The sequence below is a fragment of the Manacus candei genome, unplaced genomic scaffold (assembly GCF_025592945.1).
Source record: "Manacus candei isolate 608988 ecotype Guabito, Panama unplaced genomic scaffold, ASM2559294v1 h1tg000017l, whole genome shotgun sequence".
In the NCBI taxonomy this organism is placed as follows: domain Eukaryota; kingdom Metazoa; phylum Chordata; class Aves; order Passeriformes; family Pipridae; genus Manacus; species Manacus candei.
In genome coordinates, this window is record NW_026138065.1 from 1,097,525 (window position 1) to 1,112,402 (window position 14,878).

Here is a 14,878-nt window from a genome sequence, read left to right on the forward strand (position 1 = left end):
TATCTCATCCAGTTCCCTGTACCTCCCCCCCTGCTCCTCCCTTTCCCCCCGCGGGGCGGTCGGGGGCGGAGCCGGGCGCCGCTGTTTGGATTTAAACGTTGCAGCGGGAGGGGGTGGGCTCGACTGGCGGATCCCGGTTCCCGGCTGCGGCTCCCGGCTCCCGCTCTCGGCCCCGCCATGGTGGTGCCGGCGCGTCGCGTGAAGACGGAGTACATGAAGCGCTTCAAGGAGCCCAAATGGGAGTCGTGCGGCGCCTGCTACCTGGAGCTGCTGCACTACCGCCTCAGCCGCCGGCTCCTGGAGCAGGCGCACCGGCCCTGGCTCTGGGACGGCTGGGAGCAGGACAGCGGCAGCGGTGGCGGCAGCACCGCCGCGTCCCCTTCGCCGCCGGGCGCCGGCAGCCCCGCGGCCGCGCAGGAGGAGGAGCCGCCGGCGGCCGGAGCGGCAGCGGCAGCGCCGAGCGAGACGGGACGGGCGAGCCCCGGTAGGGAGCGCGGGGATGGCGGGGGGGGACACGTGTGTCCCGTGCGGTTCTAGCCCCGGGTCCCTCCGGCCAGGCCGTGCTGCCCTGGCCTGCTCTGCGGGGCAAGGTACGGATGGCTCTGCCCGGGCTGCCCTGCCGTGGGATGCTGATCCCCCATCCCGGGCCCTGATCCAGGCCCAGCGGGGTGACAGTGTGGGGGCACCCGGCCGCCGCCTGGAGCATCTTACCCGCTCCCAGCACAGCCAGCCTGGCGGTGGCACCACTCATCAACCGGAGCCCTAGTGCGGTTTAGCCGGGTCCTTGCTAGGCCTGCGGAGAAGCCATAGCTGCGGCATCGGAGGTGTCTCTTTAAAGAGCCAAGTGGTGGTGGTAACTCTCATCCTGAGTCACAGCCACTTATGTAAACTGTTGCCATGGGAGCGGAACATCGCTGCAATTATATAAGCAGGTTCTCCGGCAAAAGCGGTGGCAAGTGGACTGTATGCCAGTGGCTGGCACTTAACGCAACTGCTTTCCTGGATTTGCACAAATAATCTGTGTCGGCTGAACACTTGGTTCTTAATGCCACCTGAGGTTTGGTCTTGGGTTCACAGCTGAGTACAGGCAACTTCGTAAGCTGAGCAGGTGCAGAGCTGAGAACATTTTGTTCTCTTCGGGCAGAGGAATTGCCTTTTGATGTCTCAAGATCTAACTACGTAGAGTGCGTAGAGAGATAACAGCACTGTCAGGCTTCCTAAGTTGGTATTCTTCTGTTCCATAAGATATTGTCTCCTACTTGTAATGAGAGAATGTTGTATCTGGCAGCTATTGATTGGTGCTTTGCAATGTGTTTTGAATCAGCCGTATATATTTATTGTACAGTAGCAGGGAAAATCCTTGAGAATTGTTCAGTTAACTTCATGCTGCTTTTACTTTTTTTTTCTTGGAGCTAGATGTGCTTGTTTGGAGTGGGGAAACTAATCTGATTCAATGTCCTTTGGGGCCTGAGGTTTCCAGAATGATCTGTATTCTGATATTCAAGGCTAAACTACATTCATTGTCCTTAAGAATACCATGTTATACAAAAGCTTTAACTGTGTTATCATCTGTTCAAGAGGCCTGATGTTTCAGAGCATGCCAGTGATGTTGAGTTCTTCAGTGAGCTGCAGTCCTCTTGGCTGGATGGGCCTGTGGTACCTAGGCCCCATGGGGGAGGTGCACATAGCTGCTGGCTGCCAGGGCCGTGTACCCCACCTCCACAGTGTTGTCCTGGTTTCAGTTGGGATAGAGATAATTTTATTTTTAGTAGCTGGTACATGCTGAGTGTTGGATTCAGTATGAGAATAATGCTGATAATATACTGATGTTGTTGTTATTGTTCAGTAGTGCTTATCCTAAATCAAGGACTTTTCAGTTTCCCATACCAGTGAGCAGGTGCACAGGAAGCTGGGAAGGAGTATTGCCAGGACAGCTGATCCAAACTGGCCAAAGGAATACTCTGTACCATAGGGTATCATGCCCAGTATATGAACTGGAGGGGGTTGGCCAGGACCCACCAATCCTGCTCGGGGATGGGTTGGGCATCAGTTTGCAGCTGGTGAGCACTAATTTCTCTTGGGTTTTATTCTTTTATCTTCTTGTCTCCCTTTTCATTATTATATTTTACTTCCATTATAAAAGTGTGCTTATCTCAATCCATGAGTTGTTTTGGTTCTCTTTCCCATCCCACTGTGGAATGAGTGTCTGTGTGATACTTAGTTGCTGGCTGGTGTTAAACTGCAACAACTGTGCAGTGATGGAAGCACCCTAGCTCACCAGTCTGTAACAAAGTATTAATGGCCCTGTTTGCGCTTTCCTAGATCAGGCCTTGAGGAAATTAGACTGGGAGTATGTGAGGAAGACACACACAGCATCTCAGTGAGAAGTACTAAGGAATTCCAAAAGGCTGGGGAATGGTTGCATGGCAAAAGGCAGTGCTGTCTAAAGGCTTGGCTTCTAGTGGGAGGAGGGTGGAAGCTATTGAAGCTGCTCTTGGAACTTGACATTCCCACCTTTTATGATGCAGTTTGAATACATACCAATCTGGGTCAGTTGTGGTAGGGACCAGAATTTCTCTTCATTCTTCTCATTGAGCTTGTGGATAGAGCAGGTAAGCCTGCTACAATCTGGATGGGACTGGCAGTTGCCAAGGCTAGAGTCTGCTGGCCAGGGTGCTCTGCTCACTCCTCAGCCTGCTCCCTGATGCTCTTCCAGACTGCTCCCAGGGGAAAGATCCAACTGGAGTTACTTGGTAGTCTGATTCTGGTTGGGTCGTTTTTGGCAGAGGATGAAAGCTTGACGGCACTTTCTGTCGTCAGTGGTGGTGTGTGTGACTATCCAGTGCATGCATAGTCATGTCCTCAGTACTGTGTCAGTGGCAAAGGGACTGTGGAGCAACAGTGGTCTGCCAGGCTGTAGAATTTTGGGCAATTGTGCCTCTGTAACTGATCAACTTTGCCATTGCTGCAGTAAGGGAATGCCTGATGTTCTATAAGGTCCTTGCTTCTTGTACCTATGATGGGAGAAAAATCTGTACTTAAGCTTAATTTCTTTGCTAAGTGCCTTAGGATAAACATTTTTAAGTTCTGCAATTACTGAAGAGCTTTGCTAAGTCCTTAGCAAAAGAACTGAAAACAATTCTGCTTAGGCAGCTGGATTTAGTGGATATTTATTGTATCTTAATGAACATGTGAATACACAAGCAGGTGACTCATTCAGATTTAGACAATTATAAGGACGTATTTTTCTTCTGCTTAGTGGCTGGCTAATTAAAGCATGTGGAGGAGATAACATAGAAACTACCACTCTGTGAAGCTTCCATTATTCAACTGCCTTTTTTTTTTTCACTCTGAAAGAACTTAATTACACTGTGGGGGTAGCTGAGTGTGCTCATATTGATGACATCTTTTGTCTTCTGAATCTAACATCCACCCACATGCCTTAGCATCCTAGTTGTTACCTGGCTACTGCCGCTTCCTGCTGTTCTGTTGGAAATCTGATTTCTGTCTGAATGGTATGAACAGTGCTTGTGGCCAAGTGTGTATAGCCAGCAGTAATGTTGACTAAGATCTGAGGTAAATCCAATTCATGATGGTGTGTGTGCCCTGGTTACTTCTTTTCCTCATTAAGATGAGCCTGTATGTGTTTGTAAAAGTCTGTGAATGCTTCTGGTGTGTGTGGAGAAAGTGGATGTAGGCAGCTTGGCTTTAAGGTTTACTGGTGTTGCTCTAAAGTACTACCAATGTGAACACCTGGGATAGCACCTGGGACAAAGGTTCTTTGTCACTCTGTCTTGCCCTGAAGCTACAGCTGAGTGATACTAGGGTGTGCTTGGGGGCAACTTTGCGTTAATTCCTTCTGGGCCTTCACTTGCAGCAATGGTTTCTGGGATTCTTCCATGGAATATGCTCAGGCACAGATGTGCTTTAAACATAATCCAACAAAATCTTGACCTAAATCAACGGGTGTAGTTGTGGTGTAGACACATCCTTAAAGCTGTCAACAGAACCCAGTGGGCTGGTAAGTAAAAGATAGAAGCTCTTGGCAGCAGTGCTGCTGTCAGACGTGTTGCTTGTGAAATGACACTGCTGCACAGGCATGCAGGATGAAGGCACCTTTCAATCCTTATTGCCGTTTTGCCTTCAGCATTTTGTGCAGTGGTCTTAAGTGACAGCAGTGATAAGCTGCCATCAAAACAGCTGCCTCAACAGTATTTGGAAAGTGACTGATCTGGATTAGTGCAACTCAGAAGAAGGTCCGATTTCATACTTGTTCCGTGATTTTGTCTGTCATCATGTTGCAGGTGTATTTGCTGGGCCGAGAACATGGGAAGGAGTAGCTTGTGGTGGAGAAAGAAGAAAAGGGTGTCAGTTCAGGGGTTTATAGTATTATTATTCAAAGTTGCTCCAATTTTTTTTGTTGGAAACAAGCTTTGCTAACAAGCCAAACTAGTCATTATTTTCTGAACTCTGCTGCAGATGAAGCTTGTGTGAATCTGACCAACTGTGAGCTGCTGTATGGATGCTAGCTCCAGTGCTGCATCATATAAGATCTGCCTTGAAGAAATGATGCAATCTGTTTCAGCTGTAGTAGCTACTTTCTACCCAGCTGTAGTCTATTCATACCCACAACTGAATATTTGCCCCTTTCAAGAGGCCTTGAAGCCCTGCCCCATTGGTGGAGATGTTTGTACTAGAGTAGGAAGCTTTAAGTTCTGCCACTTGCAGCTCAAGAACAAAGTGCTTCTTCTGATCCTGAGGTAGTGCTGTAAAGAGCCAACGATTTTATATAGAGATAATACTGTTGACCCCTACGACCTGGCCTGTGGGTTTAATTGGAAGGTTGTTGATACTCTTAGTAAGTCAGCAGGGCCTTTGAAATGGGGGTCCTGTCTGCCCCACGGAGCATGCAATGTTGTGGGAGAGGGAAGATCCACTTGAGCTTTTCCTGCTTGAGCCTGGAGTGGAGCTGTTATGCAAGCAGGGCGATGCAGCAGGGTTTAAGTGACCTCTTCTGGGCAGGAGCTTTCAACAGCAATACCGGGTGGGCCTAACAGCCTTGTTCTGTCTGTTAAGCACTTAATCCCCTCCTGTCCATCCAGTGTGCTCTGCTTAGCACCCACGATGCAGTTTTAAATGTTCCTAGCTTTTTCCCTCTCCTGTGTAATCCCTGTAGTGCTGCAAGCCAGTTCTGAGTTTCCTGTGTCTGCTGGAGCTGGTGCTCTGCATGGGAAGGAGGAGATGGGTAGGTGTTGCTGGTGCCTGGACTCCCTGAGCAGCTGGGGTCTAAGTCCTGCTATCAGCTGCTGTTTTTCTGTCTTCCTGTGAAAAGGGCTGCCTAGCAATGGCTTGGATATAAACTATAGCTTTAAATAAAAGACTTAAATAACTGTTAGATATCTGCCTTGTGCCTTCACCAGTAGAATTCTGCATAGATGCACAATAGGAGTGAATTCATTGAAATACCTGATTTAATAGCAGGTGCTCGTAAGTGCTACAGTGCACTCTGGCATACAGCATTTACTGTAAGACTGTGCACAACAGGCCTCTGTGTGTCATTTACCCATATGCTTTTATTGCTATTTTGGGACAAGCTGGCTCAGTCACTTCTGGACCAGCTGGAGCTATATCCTAGTGAGCAGCATCCCTAGGCATGGCTATTGCCTTGTTTTTTAAAGCTAAAGTATCCATACAATTGCAGATCCCCCACTTTCCAGTATTTTTAAGTCTTTAAATGCTACTCAGTGTTGCTCCACCCTCCTTTGTAGAGAAGGAAGATGCCATTTTCCCCTGAACAAAGGATGGAACACCTTCCCAGAATCAAAGCACTCTTGTTTCAGAATTGACAGCAATATGTGTCCCCTTTCAGTGTTTTTTCTCAAAACAGTGCTCCCTTCTGATAATGGATCTAGCCAGCCTCTCCTTAGGAGTGACTGTGCAGAGAGAGATGATCAGATAGTGTTTTGTAAGGGGATAGCTCTCTGCTCCCTGTTTGCAGCCATGATGAATGAGCTGTCTTGTTTTAGAAGTGAAACTGTGTGTCCCAGAGATGGGGACACTATGCAAAGCAGGTCTGTTACCACACTGAGGTCACTGCTTCTTGCCTTTTATCCAGCCTTAGCTATAATACCTGAAATTATGTGCACCCAGTATTAAGGTATTGATCTGGCCATTTGTTGTTCTCATTTTGTCACTCCTTTGGACTTGACTACTTTTTTGGTGGTTTTGTGGGGACATTCAATTGAATTCTTACCAAATACACCTCTAAATACTTTACCACTGCTGGCTGCTCTTTACCAAATACTCAGCTGTACTGCAGTATATAATCTGCAGCTGAATGCCACACCTGCACTGATTGGAAGATGTGTATTGGCAAGCCTGAACACGGCCCAGCACCAGGGCCTTTGTGCTGGTTGTCAGCAAGTGGAAAGTGTGCTGGCAAGGCTAATAGTTTGCAAGAGAGCATAAGGCTTGCCTTATGGGAATTCTGGGGCATGTGGCAAGTCTTGATATCTTTATCCTATTAGCATGAAGTACCTGCAAGAGTAAATGGATGCTTAACCAATGTGCCAGGCAGGTAACTTGTATTTCATCAGAGCTGGATGGATGCAGAAGTGAAATTAAAGCAGTGTCAGATGTGGCATGTACTTGCTTGACTAGCTAAATCACAGCAATTATCAGGAATGATTGCTAGTTTGTCACAGGATTGGAAATCCCTTCTGCTTTTAATGATGAAGACACTTGGGTAAAATTTTTACTAGTTGTCTATGTAAGCAAGCCTTAAACCAGATGAACCCCTTCTGTGCCAGTGGAGAAATTCCTTCTGTACGTGCCAACATATGCTGGTGGTTGTTGAAAGTTCTGAGTCTTGGAACAGAGGTGGCTTGCAGCTCATCCCTACTGGAACCAGAAATGGATGGTGTGGTAGAAAACTTGCAAGTTTGGTGTGTTTGTCAGCACAGTTTGAGTGTATCACTGTGTGTGTCTAGAAGAAAGCAGCACCTAATGCTCAAAGCCATGCACTTAAAGGGAGTCACTAGTGGACTCCTATGCTGCTTAAAAAAAAAAGGCTGTAGTTGCCTTTTACATAAAAGGTGTGGTTGGCCTAGAAGTTTCAGAGACTTTGGATCACAATGTCTGTGCCCACAGTGCTTAGTGGCCACATTCAATGTCTAGCATACGCTTCCAGCTTGTCCACACTACTGTTGAAGATTTGTGGGATGGAGAATGAAAACAGGGTTCTGTGTATTTACTTTTTTCCAAAGTCGTATTTCACTAATGTAAGCAGTATATTTGATTAGACTCACTCAGTATAGAATAACAGAATCAGTTAGGTTGGAAAAGACCTTTAAAATTGAATTCAACCACTATCTTAGCATTGCCAAGTCCACCAGTAAATGTCCCAAAGTGAATCATCTACATGTCTTTCCCTCCATGCATGATGACTCAACCACTTCCCTGGGCAGCCTGTCCGATGCTTGACATCCATTTTGGAGAAGGAATTTTTCTTAATATCCAATCTAGACCTCCCCTGATGCAACTTGAGGCCATTTCCTTTTGCTCTTTTGCTTGTTACCTGGGAGAAGAGACCAATCCCTATCTGGCTACAACCTCCTTTCAGGTGGTTGTAGAGTGTGATAAGGTCCCCCCTGAGCCTCCTTTTTTCCAGGCTAAACAACCCCATCTCCTTCTGCTACTCCTAACATGACTTACTCTCTAGACCCTTCCCCAGCTGTGTTGGCTTCTCTGGACAGCACCTCAATGACCTTCTTGCAGTGAGGGGCCCAAAACTGAACACAGGATTTGAGGTGCAGCCTAACCAGTGCCACAAACAAAGGAAAACTAGTTCCTCCCTAGCAGTATAATGAAAGAAGATTAGATCTTCTGGAACAGTTGTTTCCCTGTGTTTTTATTATTTAATATTTTATATAATGCTGATTCAGCCTTCAGTGATGATCCACAACTGCAACAACACAGCCTTCAAATTTTCTCACAAATCTTAGTCTACATATCCAGTGCCTGGAGGACCCTTGTTATGGAAGGCTTAAAGTGTGGTGACATGGAAGTGTGGGTGACGTGAGCCTTGGAGAACAATGCCTGTAGAGAGTGGTCCTTTAAATGGACAACATGCTATCTGTTCCGTGAAGTAAGGGTGATGTCTACCACATTGTAGGTTTCTGCTTCATACTCTCCTCTCCTCCATAAACAGAAAATCATAATAGGAATATATGTATAAACAGGGAGCTTGAAAATGAATCGTTTTCTTTTAGCAGAAGCTTACAGTATGAGGGATTTAATATTGCACGTACTCTTATCAGACTTCATTTCTGACTGGCTGGCAGCATCTATGTGGCATTCAGCAGTCCATCTGTTTGCTGTCTGGAAGATGCAAGGATGAAACAGTGAAGACAAAAGTTCACTGGAAACAGTCATTAACATTCTGCCTGGAGCTATTGGTTATCTGTAACCTCAGCAGTGAAAGGCTGTTTTTAAGTATGTGAAAACTGTACTGTAGTCACTAAAGAAAGGATGAAGACATTTAAGCAAGGTATATGTCTGTTGCTAAGGAAGTAATGACATCTTCCATTTCTAAAAAAAGCACAGCTTCAATGATGTATTGAGAGGCCGTGCAAATCAGACACTTATATGTTGTCATTAGGAACTTAAAGCATAAATTTTCTTTTTTTTTTTTTTTCTTTAGAGAAAGAAAAAGAAGATCAAGAAAAGCAGGAGAAGGAAGAGCAAGAAAAAGCTGTAGAACACACTTCTGCAAAGGAAGCAGACAAAACCAGCCGTACAGGACGACGTCCAAGTCGAAGTGCCTTGTCCAGTCGTAATGATCGCAAATCAGCCAAAAGTCCTCAAAGGACAGATGCACCAAAGGAGAATAAACATCCATTTGCTCTGTATGGATGGGGAGAAAGACAGACAGATACTGGAAGCCAGAAAACTCACAATGTCTGTGCTTCTGCTTCAGTGAATGAAGTAAGTAAAAGCTTCTGTTTCAGTCAAGGGCAGTGACTACTTAGTGCTTGGATACGTCTAATATCTAAGTAAAACTGCTCAGGGTTCCCTTTGTTTGAATGCATGGAGATTCTAGCAGTAAGTTCTAGAAACAAACCTGGAGAAGTTTGAGATGTCCAAATAAAATAGCTCTTAACTGTTAATTGGTTTTGAAACTTCCATGTTTCACTAATACTTGAAATTCTGTTTAAACCTTGGCAGTCTTGCTTCTGGCTGTTACAGTGTTACTGGCTGCTAACTAGCTGTTATAAATGTATTTCTACACTTCAAACAAAACAACAGCAAAGCAGCAGGGAGTTAGCACCAGGCATCCCCCAGCAGGCAGGTGTATAAACACTGCGGTAGTGTTTGTGCTGTGAAAGAGTGACTTTTGCTGGGGCGCTTCCTAGAATACGAGCCTCAGTGAGAGGGTATGAATGCTTGGCTGCTAAAATGTCTTGTCTAGCAGCCTGTTTTGGTGGGTTGCCAGCAGGAAACTTTGCCTACAGAATGGTCTATCGGATGGCTGATGGATTACAGGGCTGGTGTAAATATTAACAAAACAGCACAACTAAAATTCATATGGTCATGGACAGCATCATGATTCTGCTGTACTGGAGGTCTGTTTCCTGGCTTAGAAACAGCAAGGTTGTAACAAACAGATTAATTTCTTTCTTTTCTGTAACTTTCCTAGTCTCCTAAAACATAATCCTTAATGTATCCCTGCCAGTGTCTTGTTCTTTTCTTACTACTGATGTAGATTCTGACTTTATGACCCAAGATACCTGAGGACTGAGGTGGGTGGTAGCCTTGATGTGCAAGATGGAGCTGGCTTTTGATGGGCTGTTTTGGAAAAGGTTTGAAGCCCAGTGTTTTCCCTCCTGGACCGCTCAACCCTTTGAGCAAAATGTGGAACTTCAGCCTTTCAGCCCTGGAAAGAAACTGCCTTTCCTGATAATGGACACTGTTGCTGAATTGATAAGCTTTGGTCAGTTCTCATAAGAGTTGACTGGCTCTTTGTGTTTAAGCCTAAAAGAGGCTGATGCCTGACTTGACCAGAGGTATTTATACCTTTTAAGACTTCTAACATTTCTTATGCTAGAAACAGCTACAGAATGCCTAAGATCACCAAAGGTCTTGGATTTGGACTGAATGGGCAGAATATTTCTGGAACACTCCCAATTATGCAGTGCTTTTTCACTAAGGATGCTTCTTTAAGCATGACCTCGCTACTTACTGCCTAGCGAGGTTACTTTTTCTTGAATGTCTGAAAGGTGTTATTTTCCCTTACATGAGATGGGAGATAGAGTTTTAAATCTGGAGATAGAAGCAAGCAAATATAGAACTGGATCTTTGGATTAAATTTTGTGGAAACCATGATAATTTATTAATACAAAAATGTATGTAGTTGCGTGTTCAGCATATTGTTCAAAATTAAGATCTTCAGTCTCTAATAAGGAATCTCTAGGGATTGGTTTTACTAATATGGCTCAGATTTTAAGTGATGCTTGGACACTGAGAGGTGCTTAAGAATTTAAATGGTAGAAGAACTAAAGTTTTTAGAATGTCTGAGTAAGACTGAAACATTCAAGATTTTTGGAATCATTTAAGAGTGGGAAGCAGGAAAGATAATGCAGTACAGAATTTGAAGAATTTTTTTATGAAAAAAAAAATCTCTGCTTCTGTTACAGAAGAAATTACAGAAAAAACTATAATCTTGCTTGCAAGCCCTGTTTCTTCAGGGTGGGGGATTGGGACAAATAAAAAGCGATCCTCAGCATTCCTGGGGGGTTCCTAGGCTGTTTTCCTGCTGTAATATTAACTCTGGTCTTTTAGATTCATGAGTCTGCTCTACGAGCAAAGAACAGGAGACAAGTGGAGAAAAGGAAGCTTTCTCAGAGGAGAGTACGATCAGCAGAAGCAGAAACAACTTGGCGAACAAAGCCCTCCCCAGCAGATAACCCTTGGATGACAGAGTATATGAGATGCTACTCAGCAAGAGCTCTCTGAATTTGGATTCCCTTAGGCATCCTCAAAAGAAGTTGCGCATATCAGGACACTGGTGCAAGGAACCAAACTACTTATGCAAGGTTTTTATAGGGAGTTTCCAGCTGTTAAAATATTTGTTACAATGTTTTTATCTTGGCTACCTACCTCACAGTGGGGTGTATGGGTGTATCCTTGGAGCCATAACATTTGAAGAGGCTTTCAGATATAACTACCCAAACTTTTAAACAATTCCCCTTTTGGGAATTTTTCTAATGCTTCAGTTGATTTGCTTTCAGGATGAGTGGGGGGGGGAACCTTAGCATGCAGGGAGTCAAAGCAAATACTTTTTTGATCGTGGTTACAAATAATCTGTTGTCCCCTATTTAAAAATCCAAGTCATGGGGAGATACCGTTGGGAAAAGACTTTTAAGGTGTGATGGAGGTGCCTTTGTATTTATAATGCTATTTGATTCAATATTTTCACCAAAATAAGTATATGAAGACAGGCAACAGGAAGCCAGTGGGTCTGGTAAACAGCACTAATAAACGTAGATGCTTTAGGCAGGCAAATACCAAGTATTGTCTGTACACAGAAACTTTAAAAACCTCCAAAACAAACCTTGTTTGATTAGAGAATCTGCTGATGCTAACTTTTATTGCTGTTTCTAAGGTCATTAGAATAAACTACTCATTTTCAGGGCAAGAAACAGCTACAGGATTGTTTTGCTGTTGCTGTTGTACCAAATAACTAATGTAGACAATCATTATCTGATAGCTGCTGCTCAATACGCAGTTGCTTGTTCTACCAGTATCGAGTTGTGCCACTGTACTAACCTTGTGGTCACACTTAAGTCTACACTTAATCATGTAAATTCATTGAAGGAGAGGGCTGGCTCCTTTCTAGTGAAGTCTATTTTTAACACTTCAGAATATCTATTATGCTCAGTGGGGGTCAGAGTGCAATATGCATTCCATGTGAAGGTACTATACAAGTACATTGTTAAAGGGTTTAAACTTGAAAATTGTGTTTGATAAAACTCATAGATGAAGTCCTGAGAAGCTTTCTGCCTCTCAGAATTGGTGCAGAACCCCTCACTGTGGGGGGATGGGGAGGGGGCAAGGGCTAGGGGTAGGAGGGGTGTATCCTTTAGTAAACAAGAACATATAATTGAGTTCGAACATTTTCACTTCGTAGGTCCTACTTCTGTGTAGTAAGACAGTCATTGTGATATCCTCAGTGGTTATTTCCCTCATGTGGCTGTAAAATATCTTTTCAGTTTTATAACCACATTTTAAGCAGATTATTGCTGTAGCTGTGAGCTTCAAAGTTTTGTTCAGGCATGTTGTGTGTTAGTTACATATGTTGGTTATCTCAGTTTAACTGTTTTGAAGCTTGTGTTTTTACAGGCTGGACACTTTCCCACAGGAAGCACACTTGCACTTCTGCAGCAGAAGCCTGCTCTAGTTTTAGCTTCATTCTCAGTGACAGGCCGGACTCTAGAATTACTACTGCAACAACAGTACACACACTCAATGAAAAGTTTGATTGTGTTATTGAAAGCAATTGCACAAAGGGACCAAGTACTGCTGCCTCCTAGTGTCAATTATATTGCATCAGTAAAGGTTCAATTACTCACAATTTTAATCTTACTAAAAAGTCCTAGAATACATGAAGTTATAATCTGATTTTTAAACTTGCCTTTTAAGCATAAAGCTATAAAAATACAACTCTTGTTCAGGGTTACCTATTTAAGATCTTACAGCTTTTAAGTCTGGGAATGCAAAGTATGATTAAGAATGTCTTATACACAGCAAAATCCCTGTATTTCAACTTCTAATAAACCACAGGCTAGAACTTCCTAAAGCTATAGAACAGTGCCCAAGACTGGGGAAAATTATTCCAGAGGATGCCTTTGCTCCATGAGATTGTTTTAATTTCCTTTTAAGCTGTGTTTTCCTCTTTAAATAGCTGCTGTAAATATGCTTAGGTTGCTTTTGATCCTGGTTCGATTTGGAAAGCCACCCTAGCTTTGAACAACAGTGTCAAAGTACCAATTCAGTAGTGTTTAACAGCCTTATTCAATAAAAACTCTGCCTGTTCCTGTTGCTCACAGGCTTTGTAGGCTTTCTGTAACTACAGCATATGGACTGCACCCTCAGTGCATTTTGTCACATTCAACAGTTCCCATGATTGTGTAGGGCAGGACTCACCTTGCCATGCTTTTGAAGACAGCTTCTACGGTTCTCTCCTCCCACAGAAAATGGAGGAGCCAAGATGACTATTGTGTCTGCCTTAAGTACCCACTTTTGGAGAAGATGTATCTCCTGTTAGGTGTTGGTTTTTTCAATAATTACAGGAGGCTTACATGTCTTCTGCCTTGGATATTGGGTACCAAACTTTAAAGCGTGAGAATTTTCAACAGCATCAAGGCTGCTGTATACTGAGGAGACCATCTAGTTCTAATCCTTGTCCAGTCAAGAGCTGTTCTCCATAAAGACCACTGTTTAGAAGACAGTAGAGACACTAATTAGGTCACATGAGTCATTGTTTTGCTTTTCCAAAAGGTCTGTAGCTAAAAATCCCTGGGTACTATGTTGGCATTATCTTGGTTTAAGTAATAAAATGCCTGAAGTGAGGGGTAAATTATTCTGCGAATCAGGCAGCCTTCCTGCATTTGGGCATTATTTGACTAAAAAGCTAGTAGTTTGCTTAGACTGTATGAAATAGTGTAGTTCTGGACACTGCAAGCTGTATGTGCAAAGTATTTGGCCTGATAACTGTTGGTGTTCTGATATTAACAAATGAAAAGCCAACTGAATTGTAAAGCAGAACTTTTCACATGTACAAGCTTTAACTATATTCCATAGATTCTTACAGGAGGTGGCTGTTTTGCTTCAAATTGGACTCACTAAAAAATTGATAGTAAATATCTCTCTACCAATTAAGGAAGTTCTGAACTTTGCCTTGCATGGACTCTTGAATTCAGTCAAGTGAAGAATGCTTCTCACTCCTGTTTTAGAAATAAAACTTTTCTGATAAGAACACAGTAAACTTTCAGTTCTCCAAAGTCTTCATGAAAATAACTGTTTATTCCTTTTTGCTTCTGAAAGTACTTAGCTAAGTGAAACAGGAATTTTACAGTGTGTAATGCTGCAATTTAATTATAGTGTTGTGAAGACTAGTGTTTACAGTGTAAAATGTTACCATGAAAACTGCGTTAAGAATGTCCCTGTAAAATACAGTAGCATGCCTGTTCAGTCACTGCTGTCACATCTTTGCAACTATGAAATACTGACTTTTCCACTAGATGCTGAGATAGTCAAGGTGATCACTAAACTTACAGCCAAACTTAACAAAACTGAGGGACAGACCTGAATTTTTGGTAAGTATTTTATCCAGGTAGCAAATGTACATTTAAATTGAATTTTTAACGTGTAGGGAAGTGTATCTGCTTTCATTTTTTATGGTATAATGCAGTGCCACTGAACTATAAAGGCCTCTGACTTTTTTTTACTGGGATAGGGACCAAATGCTAGCAATCTGAGGGCCTTATGTGTGGGAACCTGTATGTTCCAGTTTGTTTTCCAGCTCAGATGGCGCACTCAGCAGCAAAGCCATATATGGAGCCTGACTCAACACCTTGACAGTAGCCCCCATGAAATTAGGGGTAAAATTGAATGGGAAGCTGCCTCAGCTATTGTTAGCACTGAATTCACTTTAAAACAATAGGGAAATACCATCTAAGCTTGAAGCAATATGTGTTTTTTAAAGTTTTTAAACAGTATTTGTTTTTAATGCTTCTGTATTGTCTATATTTAATAGCGTAGTGTCAACTTGTACACGTGAATAAAATGAGTGACACAAAGTGCCTTGACTGCTGCTTCT

At 43.4% G+C, this 14,878-nt stretch overlaps 1 protein-coding gene across 1 annotated transcript; it reads left to right on the plus strand.

Annotated features, from left to right (window-relative positions):
- The first annotated feature begins 99 nt into the window (after positions 1–99).
- On the plus strand, positions 100–14,859 carry CCSAP (centriole, cilia and spindle associated protein). Its single transcript, XM_051783532.1, has 3 exons — positions 100–484; positions 8,702–8,985; positions 10,840–14,859. The coding sequence occupies exons 1-3, from the start codon at positions 178–180 to the stop codon at positions 11,011–11,013; spliced, it is 765 nt and encodes a 254-aa protein (XP_051639492.1). The 5' UTR covers positions 100–177; the 3' UTR covers positions 11,014–14,859.
- Positions 14,860–14,878: the final 19 nt, after the last annotated feature.

What these genes read in the sequence shown, in the direction of transcription:
- CCSAP (XM_051783532.1), top strand. Translation starts at nt 178, where the DNA reads ATGGTGGTGCCGGCGCGTCGCGTGAAGACGGAGTACATGAAGCGCTTC. An exon ending in GACGGGACGGGCGAGCCCCG is followed by an intron (nt 485 to 8,701) that starts GTAGGGAGCGCG and finishes TTTTTTCTTTAG; the next exon opens with AGAAAGAAAAAGAAGATCAA. An exon ending in CTTCTGCTTCAGTGAATGAA is followed by an intron (nt 8,986 to 10,839) that starts GTAAGTAAAAGC and finishes CTGGTCTTTTAG; the next exon opens with ATTCATGAGTCTGCTCTACG.